Source organism: Chlorocebus sabaeus, chromosome 3 (genome assembly GCF_047675955.1).
Source record: "Chlorocebus sabaeus isolate Y175 chromosome 3, mChlSab1.0.hap1, whole genome shotgun sequence".
In the NCBI taxonomy this organism is placed as follows: domain Eukaryota; kingdom Metazoa; phylum Chordata; class Mammalia; order Primates; family Cercopithecidae; genus Chlorocebus; species Chlorocebus sabaeus.
This window is the reverse complement of record NC_132906.1, coordinates 38,079,200-38,102,566: the sequence shown is the minus strand read 5'-3', so window position 1 is coordinate 38,102,566 and position 23,367 is coordinate 38,079,200. Positions and strand designations below refer to the sequence as shown.

General features: G+C 34.6%; 1 protein-coding gene across 2 annotated transcripts in view; it reads left to right on the top strand.

The window, feature by feature from the left end:
- DIAPH3 (diaphanous related formin 3) overlaps positions 1-23,367 on the top strand; it is a 506,525-nt gene that overhangs the window by 314,584 nt on the left and 168,574 nt on the right. For both annotated transcript variants that reach the window (XM_073014378.1, XM_073014377.1), the window contains 2 exons: positions 15,596-15,721; positions 21,797-21,960. In XM_073014378.1, the coding sequence (XP_072870479.1) occupies positions 15,596-15,721; positions 21,797-21,960 (290 nt within the window). The remainder of the gene's footprint in view (positions 1-15,595; positions 15,722-21,796; positions 21,961-23,367) is intronic.

The following is a 23,367-nucleotide window of genomic DNA, read 5'->3' as shown; positions in this document are numbered from 1 at the left end:
TTCCAGGAATTCTTATACTACTATTTACGAACTGCTACTCTAGACCAGGGTTTATTCCTGGGACAGCTGGGAATAGAATTAAGCTTCTAGAAGAGATCAATATTCAGTGTATTATCAGAGTAGATTCAATGATAAGTCATTTTTAATTTTTGCCATATTTCTGTGTTTCCATATTTTAGCATTAAGAGCATTCATTGATGTATTTGATTTTTACATCCTTTCCATTTAATACTACCCTTTCTGCTTTTAAGACTCTGTTTGTATGTTCTTAGCTAGCAATTCCTTGATTTGACCCTAATATTTGTCTGCTTAAATATGTCTCCTGGTTTCCAGTTCCTCATGAGTTTCCATCATTTTATGATAAATGTCTTACTAAATACCAAATGTTTATCTTTTATTCACCTACTATGAGCACTTAGAACACTTAATTTCCAGTTGGCAACCACCTGGAAAATTTATAGTGTTTGAAAATTTCAAATTCATCTACTATCACAGGCAGATATATTAATCTCTTCATTGCTATAGCCTTCTAAAAATGCCAGTTAAAATTTGTCAGTGAGTTTGATACATATTTTGAATAATCAGTATTAGTTATTAGTTTAATTGCATTTTATATCCCCTGAAGCAGAGTCAACACAGCTAACATTGTATTGGTTGGAATCATTATGTCGTGGAAGTTGTAGGTTGGGGCCTCATAATTTGTGTATGATCTATTAATTCATTTGGTCTTTCAAATCAGGTGTAGAATATTAGAACGTTATCTGCCTATATGATGTAGTTAATAGGATACGTTGTTGGTGGTGGAAATATTTATAATAAAATAGTTTAGTTATAGAAGACAACCATGCGGGATATTGCTTTTATTGAATGGTCAAGGGAACAAAAATGTTTTCTAACTGTTACAGGCTGTACTGTGTCCCTCAAAATTCCTATGTTAAAGCCCTAAACCTCAGTATGTCAGAACTTAATTATGTTTGGAGATAGGGCCTTTAAAAAGAGGAGAGTTAAAATGAGATCTTTAGGATATCCCTAATCCAATCTGACTTGTGTCTTTATAAGAAGAGGAAATTTAGAGTCACAGCCATTCAGGGATGTACATGTACATAGGATAGACCATGTGAAGACACAGTGAGGAGGTGGCCATCTGCAAGCCATGGGGAGGGGCCTGGAGCAAATCATTTCCTTATGGCCCTCAGAGGAAACCAACTCTGCTGACACCTTGATCTTGGACTTCTGGCCTCCAGAATTGAGGAAATGAATTTCTGTTGTTTAAGCCACTCAGCCTGGGGTATTTTGTGAAGGCAGCCCTAGCAAACTGATATACTAAGTTAAGACATTTTTCTCATTTGCTTAGAGGTCTTTGGCTATAGAATAGAGTAGCCTATACTGAATGACTTTTCACTTTATCAAATCAGTTGAAGTAGCAGTTGTAGACCTGCTGTGTTGGATGTGCACTAGTAATCAATTTAGAAATATCAAAGGTTCTTCTACAAACTATGAATTATCACATGATTTGAATTAATTGCAAGTATGCTTCAATTCCTCTTTTGAGTAGACATGAAACATAAATTAGTACATATATAAGGTTATGTTAAGGCATTTTAAATAAATATATTCATGAAAATTCTCATTTAATTTCAGGATTAGATCTATGACATTTCCTAGATTTTGTTTTAGAATACACTTAATCATGCTGTACTATACTAAGTTTTTGTTTTGTCTTTTTCTTTTACTCACTATATCCATATATATGTTTTTTATATATATCCATAAATATATATATATCCATAAATATATATATTTATTTTCCATTTCTCTTTGTTTTGCTACTATAATAGTTGTAATTTTCATATAAGCAGGTAACTGATAAAAATTAGTAACACTTTGCATTATTTCTTGAGACCTTTCCAAAAGTAAGGCATAGGTGGATGATGTTACTTTTTTTTTTTTTTTCATTTTCCTTTGGGAATAATGAAAATATTTAGTATATCCAAGTTGTGTACTGCTGGTTATACAGATAGATTGTGGAGTAAAAACTATGTTCGTAAAGCCAGCTTATGATTCCTAATGGTTTTATGTCTCAGGGAACTAATTTGACTATCTGCAGTCATCTAGTAAATATACTTAGGAATTTACTTAGGAATTTTAAAGCATACATTAGTATACTTTATGAATATATTTATATATATTTAGTAAGTATACTTAAGAATTCTAAAATAATTTTAATGTTAATATAAGCCAAATATTATGAAAGTTAAATTTATTTTTAAAATGTAATTTATGTATGTTTGCATATACTTATCAAAATGTTAGAATATGTAAAATTTTATGTTCCACAAATTAATACTTTTTTCACAAAAAGGTATGATGAGATATAACTGGGCCATTCCCAAGGTAATTATAGGATTTGTGAAAAATATTTAGAGTATATTGCAAGTGTGGTATACTGGTAAGAGACCACATGTTTAAATCCTGCCAGTTTATTTCCAGGGATTATCTGTATAGAGTTGGCATCAAAAGTTTAAGTTGTAGACTTGGATATAAGATTGTAAGAGTGATCATTTTGTAGTGCGAATATAAACTGTTTTGGAAAGCCACAGAGTGGAATAGAAAGAGCATGTCCCCAAATCACTAGAAGGATTAAGGATTCTGTAGATTGACACTGAAGAACACTGGGCATGGAGGAACTACTTGCAGCGAAAGATTGCTTTTTGAGATACTGAGCTAGGAACATTTCCTGAATCTGCTGTGGCTTGGGCTGATAGATGATGATGAAGAAGAAAACCACATCAGGAAGACCTCTATATCTTTTTGGAGGTTAACAGGCTGAAAGTGGCATCAATACGTCATTAATCTTTTCGAGAAACTAACAGTTTACAGTGTTTGCAGATTTTGGGCCAGCTACGGATTTGAAGTAGCTACTTAAGCAGTTCTGTCAGTGTCACCTATGAATCATAGCGAACATCAAGTAACAGGACAGAACCACCAGTGACGACCAAAGTTTTAGAACTCTCTTACACTCGTGGTTGTAAAGCAATATTTACTGCACCTTAGTTTTGCAATATGAAGTAGGAAATTACAAACAAAGTAGGTGAAAGAAAATTTCCGAATAGTGTTTTCTGAAGGACAGTTTAACGTAACAAATCTGTTTATTGCAAAGAAACCTAAGCAGTGGATGGAGTGGACACATTAATGGCAATCTTATGAATCTTGTTGGAGACAAGGTTGACATGTAAGCAGTTGGGGGAAGAGGTATGGAGATAATCAGATGCTGCAGGTAGAATTGTCAGCTGCTCTCCAGAAACCAGATTGTATTTATGTATCTTACAGAATCTTGAATTAGTAGTTGTATTGGTTTGTTAGGGCTGCCATAACCAATTACCACAAACTGAGTGCCCGTAAACAACAGAAATTAGTCTCTCACTAAAGTCCCTGAAATCACCGTATTAGTAGAATTGGCATCTTCCGAAGGCTCCAGGGAAGGAAGCATCCCATGCTTCTCTTCCAGCTTCTAGTGGCTACCTGGAGTCCTTCGTGTTCCTTGGCTTGTAGATGCATCACTCCACTCTCTGCCTGCATCTTCTTACCATCTTCTCCATGTCTCTTGGGGTCCTCTGCTTATGGACACTAGTCATTGGATGATGTCAGTCATAGGATGATTTCATCTCAAGATCCTTAACTAATTTCATCTGCAAAGTTCCTATTTCCAAATAAGTCACATTCTGAGGTTCTGGGTGGATAGGCATTTTTGGGGGGCACTATTCACCCACTACAGTCTTCTTTGGCATAAGTCCTATAACTGCATGGAGATAGCACCCATCTTTGAGTATTATGAAACAGTTCAGGGAAATTATACTAACAAGTATATCTGGAAAGCATTTATCATTAAATTGTGAAATAGTTTGGTTTTTAAGGGTTATTGTTAACATGCTTCCAAAATACCCTTTTCTTTGTCATTGTGTGAAAATACTAAGCCAGTTAAAACTGAAATTATTGTATGCCTTTGTATTAGTCCGTTCTCACATAGCTATAAAGAGCTACCTGAGACTGAGTAATTTATAAAGAAAGTGGTTTAAGTGGCTCACAGTTCCACAGGCTATACCAGAAGCATGGCTGGGGAGGACTCAGAAAACTTACAATCATGGCAGAGGGCAAAGGAGCAGCACACACATCTTACATGACTGGAGAAGGAGGAAGAGAATGCAGGGGGAGGTGCTGCACACTTTTAAACAACCAGATCCCAAGCAAACTCGCTCACTATCATGAGAACAGTAAGAGGAAAATTCAGCACCGTGATCCAATCACCTCCAATCAGTGCCCTTCTCCAACACTGGGGGTCACAATTCAACGTGAGATTTAGGAGGGGACACAAATCCAAACCATATCAGCCTGTGAATTTAAGGAATTTTTTTATTGATAGGCTATGATAACAACAATAACTATAATAAGGGATTTTAGTGGGCAAAATTAAAAATATGTTTGCAATTAGATTATAGAAACATTATACGTAGAGAAACTGTTATTTGGACCATGGACTCTGAGGTTAGGTAACTGGTTCACCTGGAGTTGAAACCCCAGCTTGTTACAAGTATAATCTTAGACAAGTATCTTATTCTGTCTGAGCTTCCCTTTTCCTACCTATAAAATAGGTGCAATATTAGTACTTAACCCAGAGGTTTGTTGTGAGGATTAAATAGGTTAATATGTATAAATGTTTATAAAGTTTGAAAAGTACCTATTAATCATTGTATAAATATTCTCTATGTTTGTTATAGTTGTTGCTTTTATTTTTCTGTGATTATTTATTGTTGACACACATCTGCCTATCTGTCATTAACAGTGCAGGTAAACATGAGTCTATGTGAATAATATGTTATAGAATTTTAATATGTATTGTCAGAAATTATTTGAACAGATTCAAATAATTGAATCTCTCCACAACTCTTTTAGGTTTTCCTCAAAGACCACTTTCTCTACAGGACCTTCTGTGATCACTCAATCTAAAACTGCAAAAAACCCTGCCTTGGCATTCCAGAGCCAGACATAAGACATACATTGACTTCTTTAATTGACTGGGTTCTATATCTGCCACCTAAAATGTAAACTTCATTTTAGTTTGTTGTGTGTTGCCTGAGGCTTATTCAAACTTTAGAACATAACAGCCACAAATTTTATAGGCTTATGTTGGTACTTTTCTAAAAATGTTGATACTTTTCTAAAAATTAAAGAATAATACACATACAGTTACATAAGTGTATGTAAGTGTACAGGATCATAAGTGTACAGCTCAATGCATTTTCATGAGTTGGACATGCTAACATAGGGAATGGAATTTGGAAAATGGGTTCTATTTTTCTTCCTCTGCTTCAGCCCACAACACTTTCTTTTGTATTTTGAACTTTGGCATAAGATTTCTTTTGAATACGGAGTTCTAGACCTAAACAACCTTTGAAAACAACTGGTCTCCAGCAACTCTTCAACTCTGAGTTTATTTTTCTGGAGGTGTATGCATGAATTTAAAAAAGAAATTTTTTTCATTTCAGCCAAGAATTATGAAGGACTGCCATATGGAAATATAAAGTAACTTGTGAGAAATGATATAAGTGATAGGAAAATCTAAAATGATATTTATTCACACTCATAGGAAAACCTAAAGAAAATAAGATCTTGGGTAATCGTCCTTTCTCCCCTCAGAAGCGATCACCCTTAAGCACAGATTTAAAATTGATCAGCAGTGAAACCCTTTTGTCATATAAATGTCTATCACTGTGATGGTGGTTTCTCGGCAGCTATCTTTCAAACTACATATTTTATGGAAAAAAAGAACTAGTGTTTTTAGTAGTTTTTGATATGTTTTGACTCTATAAGGAAAGGACTCTCAAAACAGCTTATCGAACTCCTGTTTGGTAGGCATTGTGCTAGGCACTTGTATTAGCAAGGATTAGGCTTGACAGTGAGTGACAGAAAAAAAAGTTAGTTTAAATAAGATTCATCTATTTGGCTTCTCACGCCTGTAATCCCAGCACTTTGGGAGACTAAGGCGGGTGGATCACAAGGTCAAGAGATTGAGACCATCCTAAGCAACATGGTGAAACCCCGTCTCCACTAAAAATACAAAAATTAGCTAGGCATGGTGGCACATGTGTGTAATATCAGCTACTCAGGAGGCTGAGGTAGGAGAATCACTTGAACCTGGGAGGCAGAGGTTGTGCCATTGCACTCCAACCTGCGCAAAGAGAGAAACTTTGTCTCAAAAAAAAAAAAAAAAAAAGATTCGTCTATTCATTGTCTAATCAGTCATTTAGTGAATACCTCATCCATTCTAAGGCACCAAAGAGCTGTGAACACAAAAGCCTCTGCTTTCTTGAAGTTTACATTTTAGGTGGCAGATATAGAACCCAGCCAATTAAAGAAGTCAATGTATGTCTTATATCTGGCTCTGGCATGCCGAGGCAGGGTTTTTTGAAGTTTTAGATTGAGTGGTCACAGAAGGTCCTGTAGAGAAAGTGGTCTTGGAGGAAAACCTAAAAGAGTTGTGGAGAGGCCATTTATGTTGGTATTTGAGAGAAGCCTATTCCAGGCAGAGGGAAAAGCAAGTGTAAAGGTCTCAAGGTATGGAAGTAAGACTGGAGCAGAGGGAGGGAGGGGGAACATAATAGGAGATAAGGTCAGTAAAGTAATAGATCCTGTAGGGCATTACTGTCCATTGTAAGGATTTGACTTTACTCTGAGATGAGGAGCCACTGGAAGGTTTTGAGCAGAAGAGTAACATCTGACTTAAATTTTCAAAGGATTATTTTGGCTGCTCTGTTTAGGAAAAAGTGTAGATGAATAATGGTAGAATTAGTGAAACCACTCTGATGCTGTTAAAATAATCCAGAGGAGTAATAATGTTGACTTGGATCGGGAAGAGTAGTGAGGGTGGTAAGAAGTATTTAGAAAATCAATGCATTTTGAGGTTAGAACCAACAAGATGTGCTCTCTGGTTAGATGTGTGGGGCATGAAAGAGAAAAGAGTTATAAAAACTAATGATTTACTGAGATGTAGGGGCAAGTCAAGGAGGAAGATAAATTCTAATTGTAAATGCGAGTTTAAGGTGCCTACTAAACATTAAGGAAACATGTCCAAATAGGCCATTGGAGTTCAGGGGAAGGATCTAGGCATGAGAAAAAATTTGAACATTTTTGAAGTCCTGCTAACATGTAGTCTTGGACTTCTGGGGCTGACCTGGTCTCCAGTAGCAGCAAGTGAAAACTAGTCTCATTTGAAAGTGAGTTAGTCTGCACTTAACATTTCCCCTGTGACAAAGTAAAAAGCAGTAAAATTGCCCTCCCATGTACATGTACACAGAACCATTATACTAACGGAACATTTTGAATATTGTTATTAAACATTTCTGTTATGCACCTCTTTTTATTTAATATTTATACCATGATTTTGAACAACTTCTCTAAGGGAATTCTCAAATCTTATAAGTAAACATGATTTCCTTTGAGATGGGCTTCTCCCACTAATACACTTTCTCTTCTAAAAAACTGCCTGCCTTTAATACCCTCTTTGTACTTGTAGAGGACAGGCTGGCTCTTTCTCTCAGGGGATGAAATAGCTCAACAGAATTGACTGGTGGCCTTTAATTGGTTGTATTCATTTCCTCCACTTGCCTTCTCCCTTTCCTCTTTCCATGTTCCATAGCAAATGAAGGCATTTCTCTTACAGTATTATGTAAAAACAACAAAAATCAAACCATCATTGCATACATTATAGTAAATTAATTAAGGAATGCAAATTCCATTTGTTATTACATGAGGTTCCATCAAGAATCAGAACAATGGGAAGAAAGATCTGAGTCAAGTGAGTCAAGGAAGGTACAACTACTTGATGAGGATGACTGGCTGTTCACTTAGCATTGCTCCTTTGTCTTTCTTTTTTTTTTTGAGACAAGTTCTTCCTCTGTCACCCAGTTTGGAGTGCAGTGATGTAATCACTGCTTACTATAACCTCAAATTCCTGGGCTCAAGCTGTCCTCCTCCCTTAGGCTCCTGAGTAGCTAGGACTATAGGCAGGCATCACTACCCCTGGCTAATTTTTTTTAAAGTTTTTATAGAGATGGTGTTTCACTACGTTGCCCAGTCTGATCTCAAACCGCTGGCCTCAAGTGATCCTCTCACCTTAGCTTCCCAAAGTGCTGGGATTATAGGAGTGAACCACTGCACCTGGCAGCACAGTTTCCTTCAATTTATCTTTGCCTGTTACGAACCAAGTTTGCCTGTTACGAACCAAGTTTTCCTGTTACGAACTACAATTTATTTTTACCTTGAATTTTTTTTTTTTTTTGCAGTGTTGTTTTAGTTTCTTTTTGTCATGTAATGGATTTTATAATGATATTCTAGAATTTAGGTTTTGTTGTAGACCTACTTAATAGTCAAGATTTTTTTTTATACTACTGAGGTTTGTTTTGGACCATCTTGTCCATACAATTTTATTATTTTAACTTGCATTTATAAAATGTTGTTATAGCTTTATACAATGCTTTTATTATTACAATTGTCTAGGAAGAAATGTATTGCTTGGAGCCTGAAACTAAATAATTCACACATGAAACAATTGATTCTATGAGTGTAGGAAGGTTGATTTAGTTTGCATGTTTAAATTGTCTGTGGTAATAAGTTGTTCTTTAAGCTTTCCTTAAAGAAATCAGTTTCCCTGGGTTGTATCATGATATGTAAGAGTGTGGCATTTTTTAGTAAGCTTGTTATGAAATAATGACCAACACCTCCAGGAGATATTCATAGAGGATTTTTTTAAATTACAAAGATTACTTTATGTAACCTCTCCTCTCCTTTATTACTTGAAATCTTAATCTAGTAAATCACAGAGGCCATGGTGTTATAAAAAGCATGTATTCATAATTGCTTTAAACTTAAATATTTATAGTTTCGATTTTAACTTTTACTCTAAAGCTTCTTTAACACCTCTGGTGTATAATTATCATAATAATAAGACACTTGGAAAAAAGTCTGTATCTTAGTTTTTAATGTCTGGGATATTTAATCTGTTGTATTTTCCTATTTCATTTTTAATGCTTGTATCTGAAGAGGTTAAAGTTAAATCCAAAACCCATTCCTTCAGCAAACATTTGAGTATCTGTAATACGTTTTGTAACTGATACAAAGATGAATGGTGTCTTCTCTTAAGGAATTCCCAGCCATTTGGGAGAGGAAGACAGATAAAAAGATAAATGTAAATGCAGAGTAGTAATTGCAAAGATAGAGATAATTACCAGTTGTGATGGGGAGAAAGGGCACTTTACCTGTGTACTTGCTGTAGTTTTTGACTCCTTGTAAATTATGAATGGTTATGACCCACGGGTGAAGTGCACAAGGCAGATAGACATACATTGTTTCAAGGGTCAGTGACAGATTAGATGAGGAGTGATATGGACAGGGGAACTATAAGCAGTATGTATTTTTTAGATGAGTATTTGGCAGGATCTGAAGTAGAGCACCCCAGGTTGTAGGTGGTCCCTTGTTTAGGAACTCAGATGTTACGTAAGCAGTTTACTGACATGCATTACACAGGAAAGGGGCAGCTTTACCGATTGTCTGGAAACCCCTATGCACAGTGTAAACAACACTGGAGAAAAACAGTAGGAGACCAGAGATCAGAGAATAGAAAAGGGTTCCCGATGACTTTAAAAGTGTTAAGTTGGCCAGGTGAGGTGGCTCACTCCTGTAATTCCAGCACTTTGGGAGGCCGAGGGAGGCAGATCATGAGGTCAGGAGTTCAAGACCAGCCTCACTAACAGGGTGAAACCCCATCTCTACTAAAAATACAAAAATTGCTGGTCGTGGTGGCGGGCGCCTGTGGTCCCAGCTACTCAAGAGGCTGAGGCAGGAGAATCTCTTGAACCTGGGAGGCGGAGGTTGCAGTGAGCCAAGATCGTGCCAGTGCACTCCAGCCTTGGCAACAGAGTGAGACTCTGTCTGAAAGAAAGAAAGAAAGAAAGAAAGAAAGAAAGAAAGAAAGAAAGAAAGAAAGAAAGAGGAAAGAAAAAAAAAGGTGTTAAGTCAGGAATAAATTAAGTACTGCTTGTCGAGTAAAATACCTGAGGTGTCATGATTGTTTGAATCTGAGAATTGCAAGAGAGGAAAGGGTCCAGACCAGCAGGTTTCTAGCACGAGAAATGGAATGTATGGTCCTTTTGCCTTCTGGGGTGTGGAGATTACAGATAGGGAGCTGGTTGGAGGTAGAGACACATGATATCTGAAGTGATGAGAGATGTCATCTGGTGGAATGTTAACTGAGGAAAATGCAAAAGTCAAAATTGTGTAGCTAGCTCTGTTTGATGATGGCTCTGTTTTGCTAGTTTTCTTCCAAAGAATGAACAGGAATACAAAAAATATGATTAATTTCTTGGTGAGAAGATTGAAAGATAAAATTCACACATAGGTCACATACAGAGACACCAGTAAATTAACACTTCTTTGAGAGTGTACAGTTTAATACTCCCTGATATAGTTCAGAATTTTAAGACATAAAATATAGTTCCTGACTCAAAGAACTTGACACATGTGAAAAATGTGGATAAAATTATGTTTGAAGATACATACAAGAATTGTCTGTAGAAATTGAATAATTGCTGAAAAAATAAAAACACCAAGAGAGTTTTTTTCTTTTCTTTTTTTAAGTTCTTGGGTATATATGTAGGATGTGCAGGTTTGTTACATAGGTAAATGTGTGCCATGGTGGTTTCCTGCCCCTATCAACTCATTACTTAGGTGTTAAGCATGCCATGCATTAACTATTTTTCCTGATGCTCTTCCTCCTCCTGCCTGCCACCACCACAGGCTCCACTGTATGTTGTTCCCCTCCCTGTGTCCATGTGTTCCCGTTATTCGGATCCCACTTATAAATATACCCAGGAAATTCTTAAAATGCTCTTTAGTTTTACCCATCAGATGGCATACATTTGCTTAGCCCAGAATTCTCACACTCCTTTCTTTCTTCCAAGTGTGTGTTGGTCCTTATTTAAATACCAAGTGAGAGGTTGGTCAATTACATTTAAATCCGCTTAACCATAATGTACAAGTAATATAATCAGAGACTTCTGATGAAGCATAAGAAATGACTTAGTGAGATTTGTATCTGTAGAGTAGCCTCAAGAACTATTTTATCTTTCTGAAGATAGCTTGCTTATTTTTCATGATGTTGACCTGAAATATTTGAATATGCCCCCAAACATTCCTACTATTTTACTCTTTAAAATAACAACCCTTCTTCTTAGACTGACTGTCCCTGGTCTGGTGATGATGATGTTGAAGATATGATGACTTTACTTTTTCTTTGATTCTAATATCACTTATTTCAATCTTTAAGATTTTCATGTCTTATTTAGTTCTAATAATAACATAGAGCTATTCTTTTTAAAAATTTCATCCTATATTATGACATGCAAACTTTTATGAAATGTCTGTGAGGTAAACATATGCAGTGAGATCCTTCCCATTTCACTAATGTGGAAATCAAGCCCAGGAGAAGTTGCTTCCAATCATAAAGAGCATGGTTCCTGACCCACTGACAACCACAGAATTGGAAAAGGCACAAGCCTCTTATCCAGTGAAGTAAGTCCCTCTCCCACCTAGTGGAGAAGCACTCACTCATTGGGGTGGCTCTATCTTCAATTACCAGTAGCTGGCTTCCTCTGAGGGCAGCCCAGACTGTTAGGCACCTCCAAGAATGAGCCAAAAATGTGCTTCTCTTACACTTCCCCACTGGAGTTCAGCCCTCTGACCAGACATGTACTTGTATATCCATATAGTACAATAAAAAGTAAATATTTTGTCTTTGCCCCCTGGTTCCTGACATAAAGCTCCTAGAAGTTTTGGAATTTCTTGAGTGATGCGTCTTTTGTATGTTAATGTGGTGACTAAAAGTAGGTAGGGGTATAGCTTCAGGATGAAGACTGGTCTGTAGAAGTACTAAACATATGATTAAAGGGTTAGAACTATCGGCTTATACCCAATGTATGGGTGCGAGAGGGGCTGAAGATTGAGCTCAATCACAAATGCCAGTGATTTAATCAATAGTGCCTTTGTAATGAGGCTTCAATAAAGACTCTGAAAGAGGATAGGGGAGCTTCTAGGTTGGTAACACATGGATGTTCTTGGAGAGTGGATGTGCTGGAAGGGCAATGAAACTGTCCACCACCCCCGTCCCTCCATTCCTTGTCCTGTACATCTCTTCCGTTTGGTTGTTCATGAATTGTATCGTTTATAATAAAGCTATGATCGTAAGTATAGTGCTTTCCTGCTTTCTGTGAGTCATTCTAGTGAATTGTGGAACTTCAAGGAAGGGAGTTTTGGGAATCCCCAAATTTATAGTGAGTCAGTCTAGAGTGGTCTTCTCAACTGGCAACTGGCATCTGAGATGAGGGTAGTTTTGTGGGAGTGAGCTCTTCTACCTGTACAGCCTGACACTAAATCTGGGTATTTAGTATCGGAATTGAAGGATTTTGCCCTTAATTTATGGAGTCTGCACTAACTCCAATTGTAGGACACCCAGTTGGTATTGGAGAATTAGACAATTGATTGGTGTTGGAAAAATGTATTTGGTGTCAGAAAAAAAAATCAAACAATCTATGTTCTCTCACAACATTTGCCCTGTGCATTTTCTCATATGGGAGTCCCTCAGACCTATTGGTCTGTTCTCTAGATCTTTTGCTAATTTGACATGTGTGCATAATAAAATTGGTTAAGCAGACTAAGTATTTTAAGTACATGGTTTTATTCAAGATGAGATACTACTTTAATATATAGACTACTTAAAAATAAATACATATATAAAAAGTTATATATATAACTGCACACTCACCCATCCATCCAGAATGCTTAGGCATACATTCCCTGGGTTTAGGAAGGGAATATGGATTGCTTGTGATTGCAATGGGCAAGAATGTACAAGAAACCCCTTATTATGTGAAAATTATATCTGTTTATTGAAATGTTACTGACGGGGGTTATGAAAATAAAATGGTGATTTCTATAGTAATTTATATATAACACAGTAGTTAAAAATAAGGTCTAGAATGAAACTGCTTGAATTCAAATTCTAGCTTCACCAATTTGTAGTTGTTTGACCTTTTTACTTAGTTACTGATCTCCAGTTTCCTCATCTGTAAAACAGAAATAATAATAATGCCTACTTCATGATGTTCTTGTGGGTTTTAATGAGTTAATTAATAGAAAACACTTAAGACAGTACCTGACATACGTAAACACTTACTACATTTTAGATGTTGTTATTACCATTACTGTTGTTTTTACTGTTACTGCTACTATTGTAACAATTACTACTACCATTATACTACTAATACACTACTTTTTTGGACCTAATTTATAGCACAAAGTGGATGTATGGCTTATAAACATTTCTGAGCATGAATTTACTTAATAAAAGAGACAGGGTCTTGCTCTATCATTCAGGCTGTAGTGCACTGGTGCCATCACTGGTCACTGTAGCTTCAAACTTCTGGGCTCAAGAAATTTTCCCACCTCAGCCTCCGCACTAGATGGGACTACAGGCACATGCCACCATGCCTGGCTAATTTTTTTTTTTTTTTTTTTTAGTTTTTGGAGAGACAGAGTCTTACTTTGTTGTCCAGGCTGGTCTTGAACTCCTGGCTTCAAGTTGATCCTCCTGATTCAGCTCCTAAAGTGCTGGGGTTACAGATATGCATCACCATGTCCAGCTTGCTTTTGAACCTTTATTTAATGAGAAGTTGCAGAGTTTTTGGAAGTATAAAAAGTGACTGAACCACCTGTAAGAGTTCTTGAAAAATGATAGAGGAAATGCTAATGAGACTTTAAGGCAGAGATCAAATAGACTAGGAGAGCGAAAGAAATCTCTTCTGTAATGCCGATAGAGAACTTTGAAAGAAGCAAAGAAAAAAAATTGCAAATGGGAAGAGTAAATGAAACACCATTGGCTTAATCAAATAGAATCTTGGTTGTGGATAATTGACAAGCAGACATAAAAATGAAAGAGCATAACATAGGAAATATGTGTTACCACTATAAGCAGTGTACAGCAAGGTATTGGGGAAATGAGTTAAATAGTTAAAAAGGTAAGAATCTGTGATTCTTAATATTGAGACCATGACTCAGATAATGGAGTGTATTATAGCATTTGTTGTGTAAATTCAAAGAATCACAGAAAGGGAATACATGAGAAGTAAAACAAACAAACAAAAAAACCTATTGAGAAAATATGCATGAGTATAAATCTACACTAGCTTCATCATGGTGGGAGCAAAAAGTTAAAGTACCATCACTCTTCAAGCACAAACTAAGTATTATATGTGGTTTTCAGAATAGTTTAATCATTGAACTCCTGAAACGTTGCATCTAAGAATTAGATTGCTAATTTTTAAAAATAAGAAAATACATTTAGGTTGTATTAAAAGATGTTAATGTCAGAATACCAAATGTTATTTTCTGTACAACTAGGTTTAAAAAAAAAACAATAAAACACCATTTCATATTCTTATACATTATTTTTAATATCTCCTTACTATTTTATTCTTTTGAACCAAGCTTAAAATTTTAAAAAAAGAAACTCAGCTTCATTTTGTTGGGCGTTTAGAGGATATTCCTGTCCTTACAGATAAAACTTGAATTGTACCCATTCTTTAGGATTAATTCAAATCCTAAGAATGGCAGATTACTTGAATTTCTATATTCATTCTTTAAACATCATTTTATATAGTTCACACTGATCAATAACAATAGATTTTTTTTAACCTAGAATTCGTTTGTACCTAAAACAAATAGTTTAAAAGTTGGTTTAGGTCACTCTATCTTTTTTTTGCACTACTAAATCTTTTTCCTAGTGTCATATAAAATTGACTATGAAAAGATTTTCAGAAATGATCCTTAATGTCTGTTCTGCTGGGTGACCAGTATATTCTTTTAGTGACACAGTGTCCTGGTTTACTATTTCTTCTTCATGTGTACTGTGAGAGCCGCTTTAAGTCAAAGAAGGAAAAATATTATTAGATAATAAAGTGTTCAGGATATCAGTAAAGAAAGCTTGACGTTTGTCATTATAAATGGCCTCTGCTACTTTTTCTTTCCCATTGTCGATAAGCTTGGACAATAGAAAGCATTTTTCCCCATCTTTCCCGTCTACTCACTGTTCCCTGTCAAGAGATGATTTTGAAAAATGTTAAAATTATATTTAAATCAATTGAACTTTAAAAAATGTTTTATTTTTGTCTGTGAATAGACTGATGATTTTGTAGTATTTCCAATGGTCAAGAATTCTAATAAAACTTATTTCTTAAGCGTGGCGTGATTATTTGTGTATGTGAGCACTTCTTAAATTTTGTCTTATGTTTTAAAGACTCTTATTGAATTTCTTTTATAACTAGATTTTAAATTGAAAGGTTAAAATTAGTGAAATTTATTTTTCCTATTTTATAATGAATTTTCTTACATTATTATGAATTTTTTTCATGGATGTTTTGTTTCTAGGGTGTCTTACCTTTTATATATTATAATTTTGTCCCTTCAAGGCATTTAATATACTCTCTTTTAGTCTCTGTAGAAATGCTGGAAAAGAATTTGAGGCAGATGGGAAGGCAGCTTCAACAGCTTGAGAAGGAATTGGAAACCTTTCCCCCTCCTGAGGACTTGCATGACAAGTTTGTGACAAAGATGTCCATATCCTTTTGATATCTAAATAACTTAAGTCACTAGTCAACTGGAGATACAGTTTATTTAATATTTTAGGTGTCTTTGTGTATCCAGAGATCATTCTGTAGTGCCAAATTACAGAAAATTTAACCTTTGCCTTCTTGCAGGGAAATTTATCAAAGCGTCTGTCTATCATGAATAATACACAAATGTCTGTCTGTCTGTCTGTTTGTTTGTTTGTTTGTTTGTTTTTTGAGACGGAGTCTCACTCTGTCACCTAGGCTGGAGTGCAGTGGCATGATCTTGGCTCACTGCAACCTCTGCTTCCCAGGTTCAAGCAATTCTCCTGCCTCAATCTCCTGAGTAGCTGGGCCTCAGGCTCTCACCACCACGTCCAGCAAATATTTTTGTATTTTTAGTAGCAACAGGGTTTCATCATATTGGCCAGACTGGTATCGAACTCCTGACCTCAAGTGATCTGCCCACCTCAGCCTCCCAAAGTGCTGGGATTAGAGGCATGAGCCACCATGCCCGCCCACAGATGTATACCCATTAATTTCTATTCTTTTTTCCTTTTTATCAGCTTGGATAATAGTATGTTCTCTCATCTTTTCCCTGTCATTTGCCTTATTTCCTTCTGATGTTCATTAAGAATTGAAAAGACATTAAAACTTAGTTTGAGAAAGTTTGACTCTAAAGTCATGATGTGATTTAGATACCTTTGAAATGTTTGAAGAAGCAGGTACAAGACTTCATAAACGAGTTTAACTAGTCAGCTTAACTTCAAGAATTGGCATGTATTGTAAATTAGTTTTTGCTCCATAAAATTTAATATTTCCTTTAGAAATACTATATTCTTACAAAGTCAAAGTGGAGTTTATTATAGTCACTACTTGTATTGATATTTTCCTAAACTAAATAAATTGATAAATATATGTGTGTATGTTCATACACACACACACACACACACACACACACACACATAATAAATAGCATGAGGCTTGTGTCCTGTTTAAGGTTTCCTTTGTGTTCAATTATATTTATTATCACTAACTTTGTAGCTTAATCTCTAATGAGTAACTGAAGTAATAAACTTTTTTATTTCTTGAAACTAATGTTGAGTTGCTTTGCAAACCATTTTGTGAAATTGCAGACTGATATCTTTTGTGTTGTAATAAAATATTACTACAATGCATTATTAAAATCCCATATGGACAAATGAATTCTGTGTGAAAGATAACTCACTTCTAAAATGAGATCTTATAAATAGACACTCCTTATATCTTAAACTGAGGTACTTGAAATAAAATGACTATTTTCCCTCTTTCTACCTCTTCTCTCCTGAGATTTAGTGAATCACAAAATTAATATTTGGCTTGTCATAGATTTTATTGTATATGCTTTCAGCTTAATTGTGAACTAGTTGAATTTTAGCTTCCTTCACTGTCTCTGTCGGGAAATATCATAAAAATATGCTCCAGTAACAATCAATTCAGGCTAATGTGTTTGTTTCCTTTTGTATCTTCCCACCCATCCAGTTTCTTATTTCATTAGGAAGGCTGCTTTTATCACCATACTGAGGAAGGCTTTTTTTTTTTTTTTTAAAGTAAAGGTGAAATCTGTATTCATCAAAAAATTTTTGTGCTACCTTCTCATATGACAAAGTATGCTTTTTAAAATAAATGTATTATTGCCATTATATGTTTCATCATTCTTAGCTTTTTTCTTAATTTTATCATGTTAAAATGTTCATATGTGACAGTTTATTAATAGCTAAGTACTGTTAATTGAACTACTTATTATTGTTCCCTGTAGATATAAAGCAGTTCAGAAAAGATTTTGCTTGCATGTAGCTTCTGGTAGTACACTGTGAGTGCACTAATTATGAAGCTCAGGTTTATAGAACCAAGATGCATTCCTGAGCTTGGAGTAAAAGTTGTAGAATCTTGCTTAGCAGACGATCTCAGGACATATCTATACTTGTATTTATATGACACAAGAAACTGAATGATGTCGGCTTCTTGAAAGGTATGTGGCTCATAAAAAGCAACCAGCAGGAAATCAGAAACAGGAAGGATGATGCTTTGTTGGAAACAATTTTTCATTCTGAGTACAATTATACTCCATGGACAAGAAAGCTACTACATCCTGTCGCTAAATATCACAACCTAGAAGCCTCTAATGAACTGATTAGCATTCATGTATCTCTTGGAAGTCAGATATATGAACAGTTGGTGCACTTTGCTATTGACAAAGCTTATAATCATAAATATTCTTTGCTGAGATTAGATTGCACTCGTTTGCTTTTCATCTTAGTTAGACATACTAGTTTTGAAGTAATTAAATTCATTCATTGCAAGTCTTTGTTTACTTTAATTAGGACTGACAAGTCAGATTTTGCATATTAAATGCATTTATACAGATCTTATTAAAATGGCAAATTGTGAGCTCCTTAGATGTTAAAAAATTGAAGAATTTGGAATCTAAAGTGCACAATGAATAAAATATACTTAAAGTTTGTTATTAACCACTTAAACTTTGTTCATGTTTTTCATTTAAATGCTTGTTAATCGAGGTACATATCAAACGTTTGGTTCATTCACCAATTCTGGAAGAATATGTGTATTTTTTAAATTGTTAACAATGTATCTTACAAGTATGTACTTAAACAATTATGATTTAGTGAACTGTTAAATCAATTAATTTAATTGTTTCAAATTATTGAGATACAATTTTATTGTAATGTGAAATTTTACTAATAGCATTTGATGATAGTATATTGTATTTTTATTCTTTCAATGTATGCTCACTCTTTACTTATACGGCTTAATATTAAAAGAGTTGAATTTAGTGCATCCTTTAAAAAGCATGCACTATCATTTCAAATATCATTGACTTTTTGGTAATAATTATTACCTCCCACTTGCTAAGTCTAGTCAGAGCCTTAATTAGAGTTGACCATTTCCACAGTAACTACTTGCTTGAAAAATGTGAAACCAAATTCAACGTATATCAGTATTGTTACATGCAAACTATTGTATGTGAGGTGTATGTACTTACTAAATTTTTATCGGTGAGAAAATTAACAATATGCCAGGATTTGTGTCTTGTAGTGCTTGTTCCTTTCTCATGATCTTTAAATTCTGTGATATGTCCTATTTTAAGGAGAATAACAAATAGAATTTAGAGCATTGCACTTGAAATTCTTCTTGCATGAGCACTTGCCTTTCTATTTTCTTCCTACTCCCTCTCCTGTCTCTTTCAGAAAAACTTATTTTGCTAGACATTTATATATTTCTGTATTTATTACAACTTATGTGACAAGTTACTTGACTCCTTTCCATGTTATATTCTTTAAATTTGTTCATTGAAATCCCACTTTATTTTCACACTTTCGTGTGTGTTATTCTGTATAGCAATGCTTTAGAAACTTCTGAAATCACTGGGTGGATGCTAAAGCCAGCCCAGTAAATTCATTGAGAGAAAGATTTACTTATATCTATATTCTACACTGCATAATGTACAGCATTTTTCAAATAAAGGAATTTAGTATGTTGAACTTTGAACTGTGGCGACTAGGAAGTAAAATAGAAGGTTGGAATGGATGAAGTGTAAACTTGTGTAATACACAGTCCAGTTGTAAGAGTGGGAAATGGGGCAATTGGGTGATTTATTGTAGCAGATTTTTCTTCTCTTGAATTAGTCTTCTCCCTTTCTTCTCCTTTTTTTCTTCCGTTCTTTCTTTCTTGCCTGTCTTCCACTTAATTCCTTCTTAGCCAACTTTTAAAGCTAGCATTAAATGTGCTGCTCTTAATTCTCTCGGAGTCCCCAAATTTATAATAATCTTTTCTTTCTCTGAAGTCGTATTATACTTGCAGGGGAGTACTACCCAATGGAGGGCTCACTGCTCTTTAACAGTCAAGCCTCTGTTGTTTTAGTTAATCTGACTTTCTTAGCCAAGACTTTAACTACCTAACCTCTGTCACTCTATGTAATACCAATTTTTTTCCTACATCATACTTATACTATGTTGAAAATCTGATTCATTATTTATTATCTGTCTCCATACTCTAAAATGTTTCATGACAGCAAGGACTTTGCCTGACTTGTTAGCTACTGTTTTTCCTGGTGCCTAGAATACAGTGGAACTCAGTGAACACTTACTGAATGGCTTGCTGGATCCTGTGTACTTAAGAAAGTCTATGAAATATATTAGACACATAGGACTGAATGATGCTGATCCTTGTAAAGTGTTAATGGAAGTTGTGGGCATCCTCGGTGACAGAACCCTAATAATGGCAGTATGACCTAAGAATAAATGCAGGATATGTTTGTGGTAGGTGGCAGACCAGGAGAAGAATTCCAAGTCTTAGTTGGCCAACACTTAATGCTTGTGTTTCAATGCATGTAAACACAGATTTGGTTATTGTATCTGCCTCTCAAATTGGAGGATGACAGTGATTCTAGTAGAAATTCATGAGAATTTGGCCTCAGTGTTGGTAAAGGAAAACAAAATAGATTTCTCAAAACATCAAGTAATTGGGCTTATATTAATATTTTATAATGAATTTTATGAAATGTTTATTTTGTTGAGTATCCCACATATTTTTCCAAAGCTCTTGACAAATACAGAAGTTGGAATTTAACAGTTTGCCCAAGGACAGCTAACTACATTTGTGTTTTCTTTTTGATGATGATGATGATCATGATCATGAAGAATTAGAATTCTATCATATGCTAGTCTACATTTACTCCCTACCTGGCAGTAGTGCTGTCTCTTTTTTCCTTGGTCTTTCATTATTTTTCTCAAAGTAAAGGGCCTGCATCAGTTTCCTTATTTCATCCTCTACTGATGAAAGTTCTGGCCAGAAGAACCATATATTTTTGAAATTGTGGGCCAAAATAAATTGTAGACATAAAAATCCCATTTTTAGCTTCTTTCTCTTGGCCTGCCTGAATACTGTTTTTTATTTGTTTTACATTTTGCTAATGGCTAGTCGAAGTTAATAAAAGGACTTCGGCAAATTTAGCTGTGTTCCATTTCTTTAAATGTCCCTATTTAAAGGAGCCATGGGCAATTATGAGTGATGCTTTCTCTAAAAGAATCATTTTTTCTGGATGTGGTATAGTCATATTATATCTCACTGCATTAGCAGTTTGCCACACAAGAAAGAAAATTTCATTGTTTATTTAGAAAATGTTTTCTAATATCAGTGACTGTCACATTCACATTAAATTCATCTTCTTAATTTCAGTGTGTTTTGAACTATATTGGCATGAGTGAGAGAAGAACATTTCTATATGTGTGTGCCTATGTATGTAATAATAATTTTTAATAATCTAATGCATAAAGGAAATTATATACCAGTTTTCTAAGAGAAGTTAGAACACTAATTTGCTTACATAATGGAAGAAGTTTTCAGTTTAACTCTTAAAATTGTATTTTGTTTGCTTTTAGAACCTTAAAGTTTAAAATAAATGAGGGATAATAATAACAAGTATTTTTGTGTGCTACTAAATGCCCACTTTTCTGAGAACTTTGCATGTGTTAACTCATTGAGTCCTCTCAGTAGCCCTGTCAGTTGGTGATATTATTATTCCCATTTTACAGATGAGGAAACTGAAGCACAGCGACATGAAGGCACTTGCCCACAGGCACACTACCACCAAGTATAGGAGCTAGAAATTGATCCCAAGTTGTCCAATTTAACTGTTGTGCTGAATGCTTGTACTGTTGATTTCAGTATCATTGCAATTACTCAGCTGCCAACTACTGAACTATAATTTTAAATCATATTGTATGATCTGCATATTATATATTATTATGGTAAGTTGGAAGAAAAAATTTTTAAATATGTTAAAGAGAAATATTAAATACATAAATATTTTCTAATGATTTCCCAAAGTTAATTGGCAATTGAATTTAAGATTTTGTTGCTATGCAGTATAGACTGACTTTAAGAATGGTAAACTATTAGAAGTAATTTTAGAATTTTGGAAATGTAATAATGGTGGCTATTAGACTAAAGCATTGGATTTACAGAGTTCTCACCCCCCAAAGCATTACTTTGTAAATTTCAGAATACCTTAACTATAGTATACAGATTTGTTATCAGTGCAAAAGAACAATATGAGACAGTTTCGAAGTTACACGAAAACATGGAAAAGTTATACCAGAGTATAATGGAATACTATGCCATTGATGTGAAGAAGGTGTCCGTGGAAGACTTTCTTACTGACCTGAATAACTTCAGAACCACATTCATGGTATGGTAAAAAAAAATTGTTTTTTAAAAAGTTTTTTTTATTTATACTGTGCTATTTATTATCTCATTACGTCGTTCTACTCTTGTTGCTGTAGGAAAACCTATCTTTTCTGATTTTCAAAGTCAACTATAAAATTTCAGATTTAAAAATCTATTGAAAAATGTACGGTTTGTTCTCCTTTTGACCTTTCCAACATTAAGCTGTAATCAGACATTTTGATTGAAAAAGTGACAAATTCTCAAGTTCTTCATAAAGACTCCCTTGCTGACTGATTACAGAGCAATTCTGTAATAAGTTTTTGGCTATGAATTTGTTTCTTTATACTTAAGATCAATTTGTATTTTTGTGATATAATTTTACCAAATTCCATGCAGCTTTTATAAGGCTTTTTTTCCTTTTCTTAATGCATTGTACAATAAGCTACACGCAATTTGCCTTTGAATAGGTTTTACATTCATAGGGCTTCCTTTCGATACTTTAATAGGGAGGTCAGGCCTTTGATGTGGAATCCTTTCATTTAGGCATTAAAAATATCTTTTCAAAAATATTAGCTGATTAGATGGGGGGAAGAAAAGAACTACACATATATTAAAGTGAGGAGGCATTTTTGCCTCCCTAGGGAAACTGGTGATATATTTCTACAGTGAAAAATGGTTATTCTTAATAGATGGGTAAGTCATTTCTGTATTTTAGCAATTGTTTGTGGCGATTAAAAAGTTTTGAGGTGTGAAGCAAAAGAAGGTTGAATTTAAAGAACTGGTTCTTTTTAATCTCAGGAAAACTTTATTGCTGAGGTTGTTGGACTTGGTTATAATTATTTAGTTAGGATTAGATAACCTTTTAATAAAAATAGTATGTTAAAGAAAAACTAGTTTACAAGAAATACACATTTGGTCACAGTTCTAATTTATTTTCTCCACAAATTCAAAGCAATCTGTAAATTAGTTTTCACTGTCAGAAATGAATTTGGTTAATAAATATATTTATGATATACCTGTATGTGTCACATACTTTGCAATATATTATTTTAAATTTTGCAATGTTTTGTGAAGCAATATGGCTTAGTGGGACTAGTAAAGACTTTGCTGTCTAAGAGAGCTAGATTTGAATTTTATATGAGTTATGTGTCTATGAAGACTTATTTAACCTTGACCTTCAGTGTCCCCATTTGTTTTAAAAAAGTAATGTGAATTCCTTCCCCATGAAAATGTTTTAAGTATTAAATGATATAATATATAGTTAATGTTTATCATAGGTCCTGGCACATGGTAGTTGCTCAATAAATTATGCAGTAAACGGTTAATTCAGTAGGCTTGGAGTGCTCAAAACCTTTATATTCCAGAGAACACTGGCCCCTGACTGACTACTAAGAGACCTAGAAATATCCTGCCTGATAAGGGCATTTTA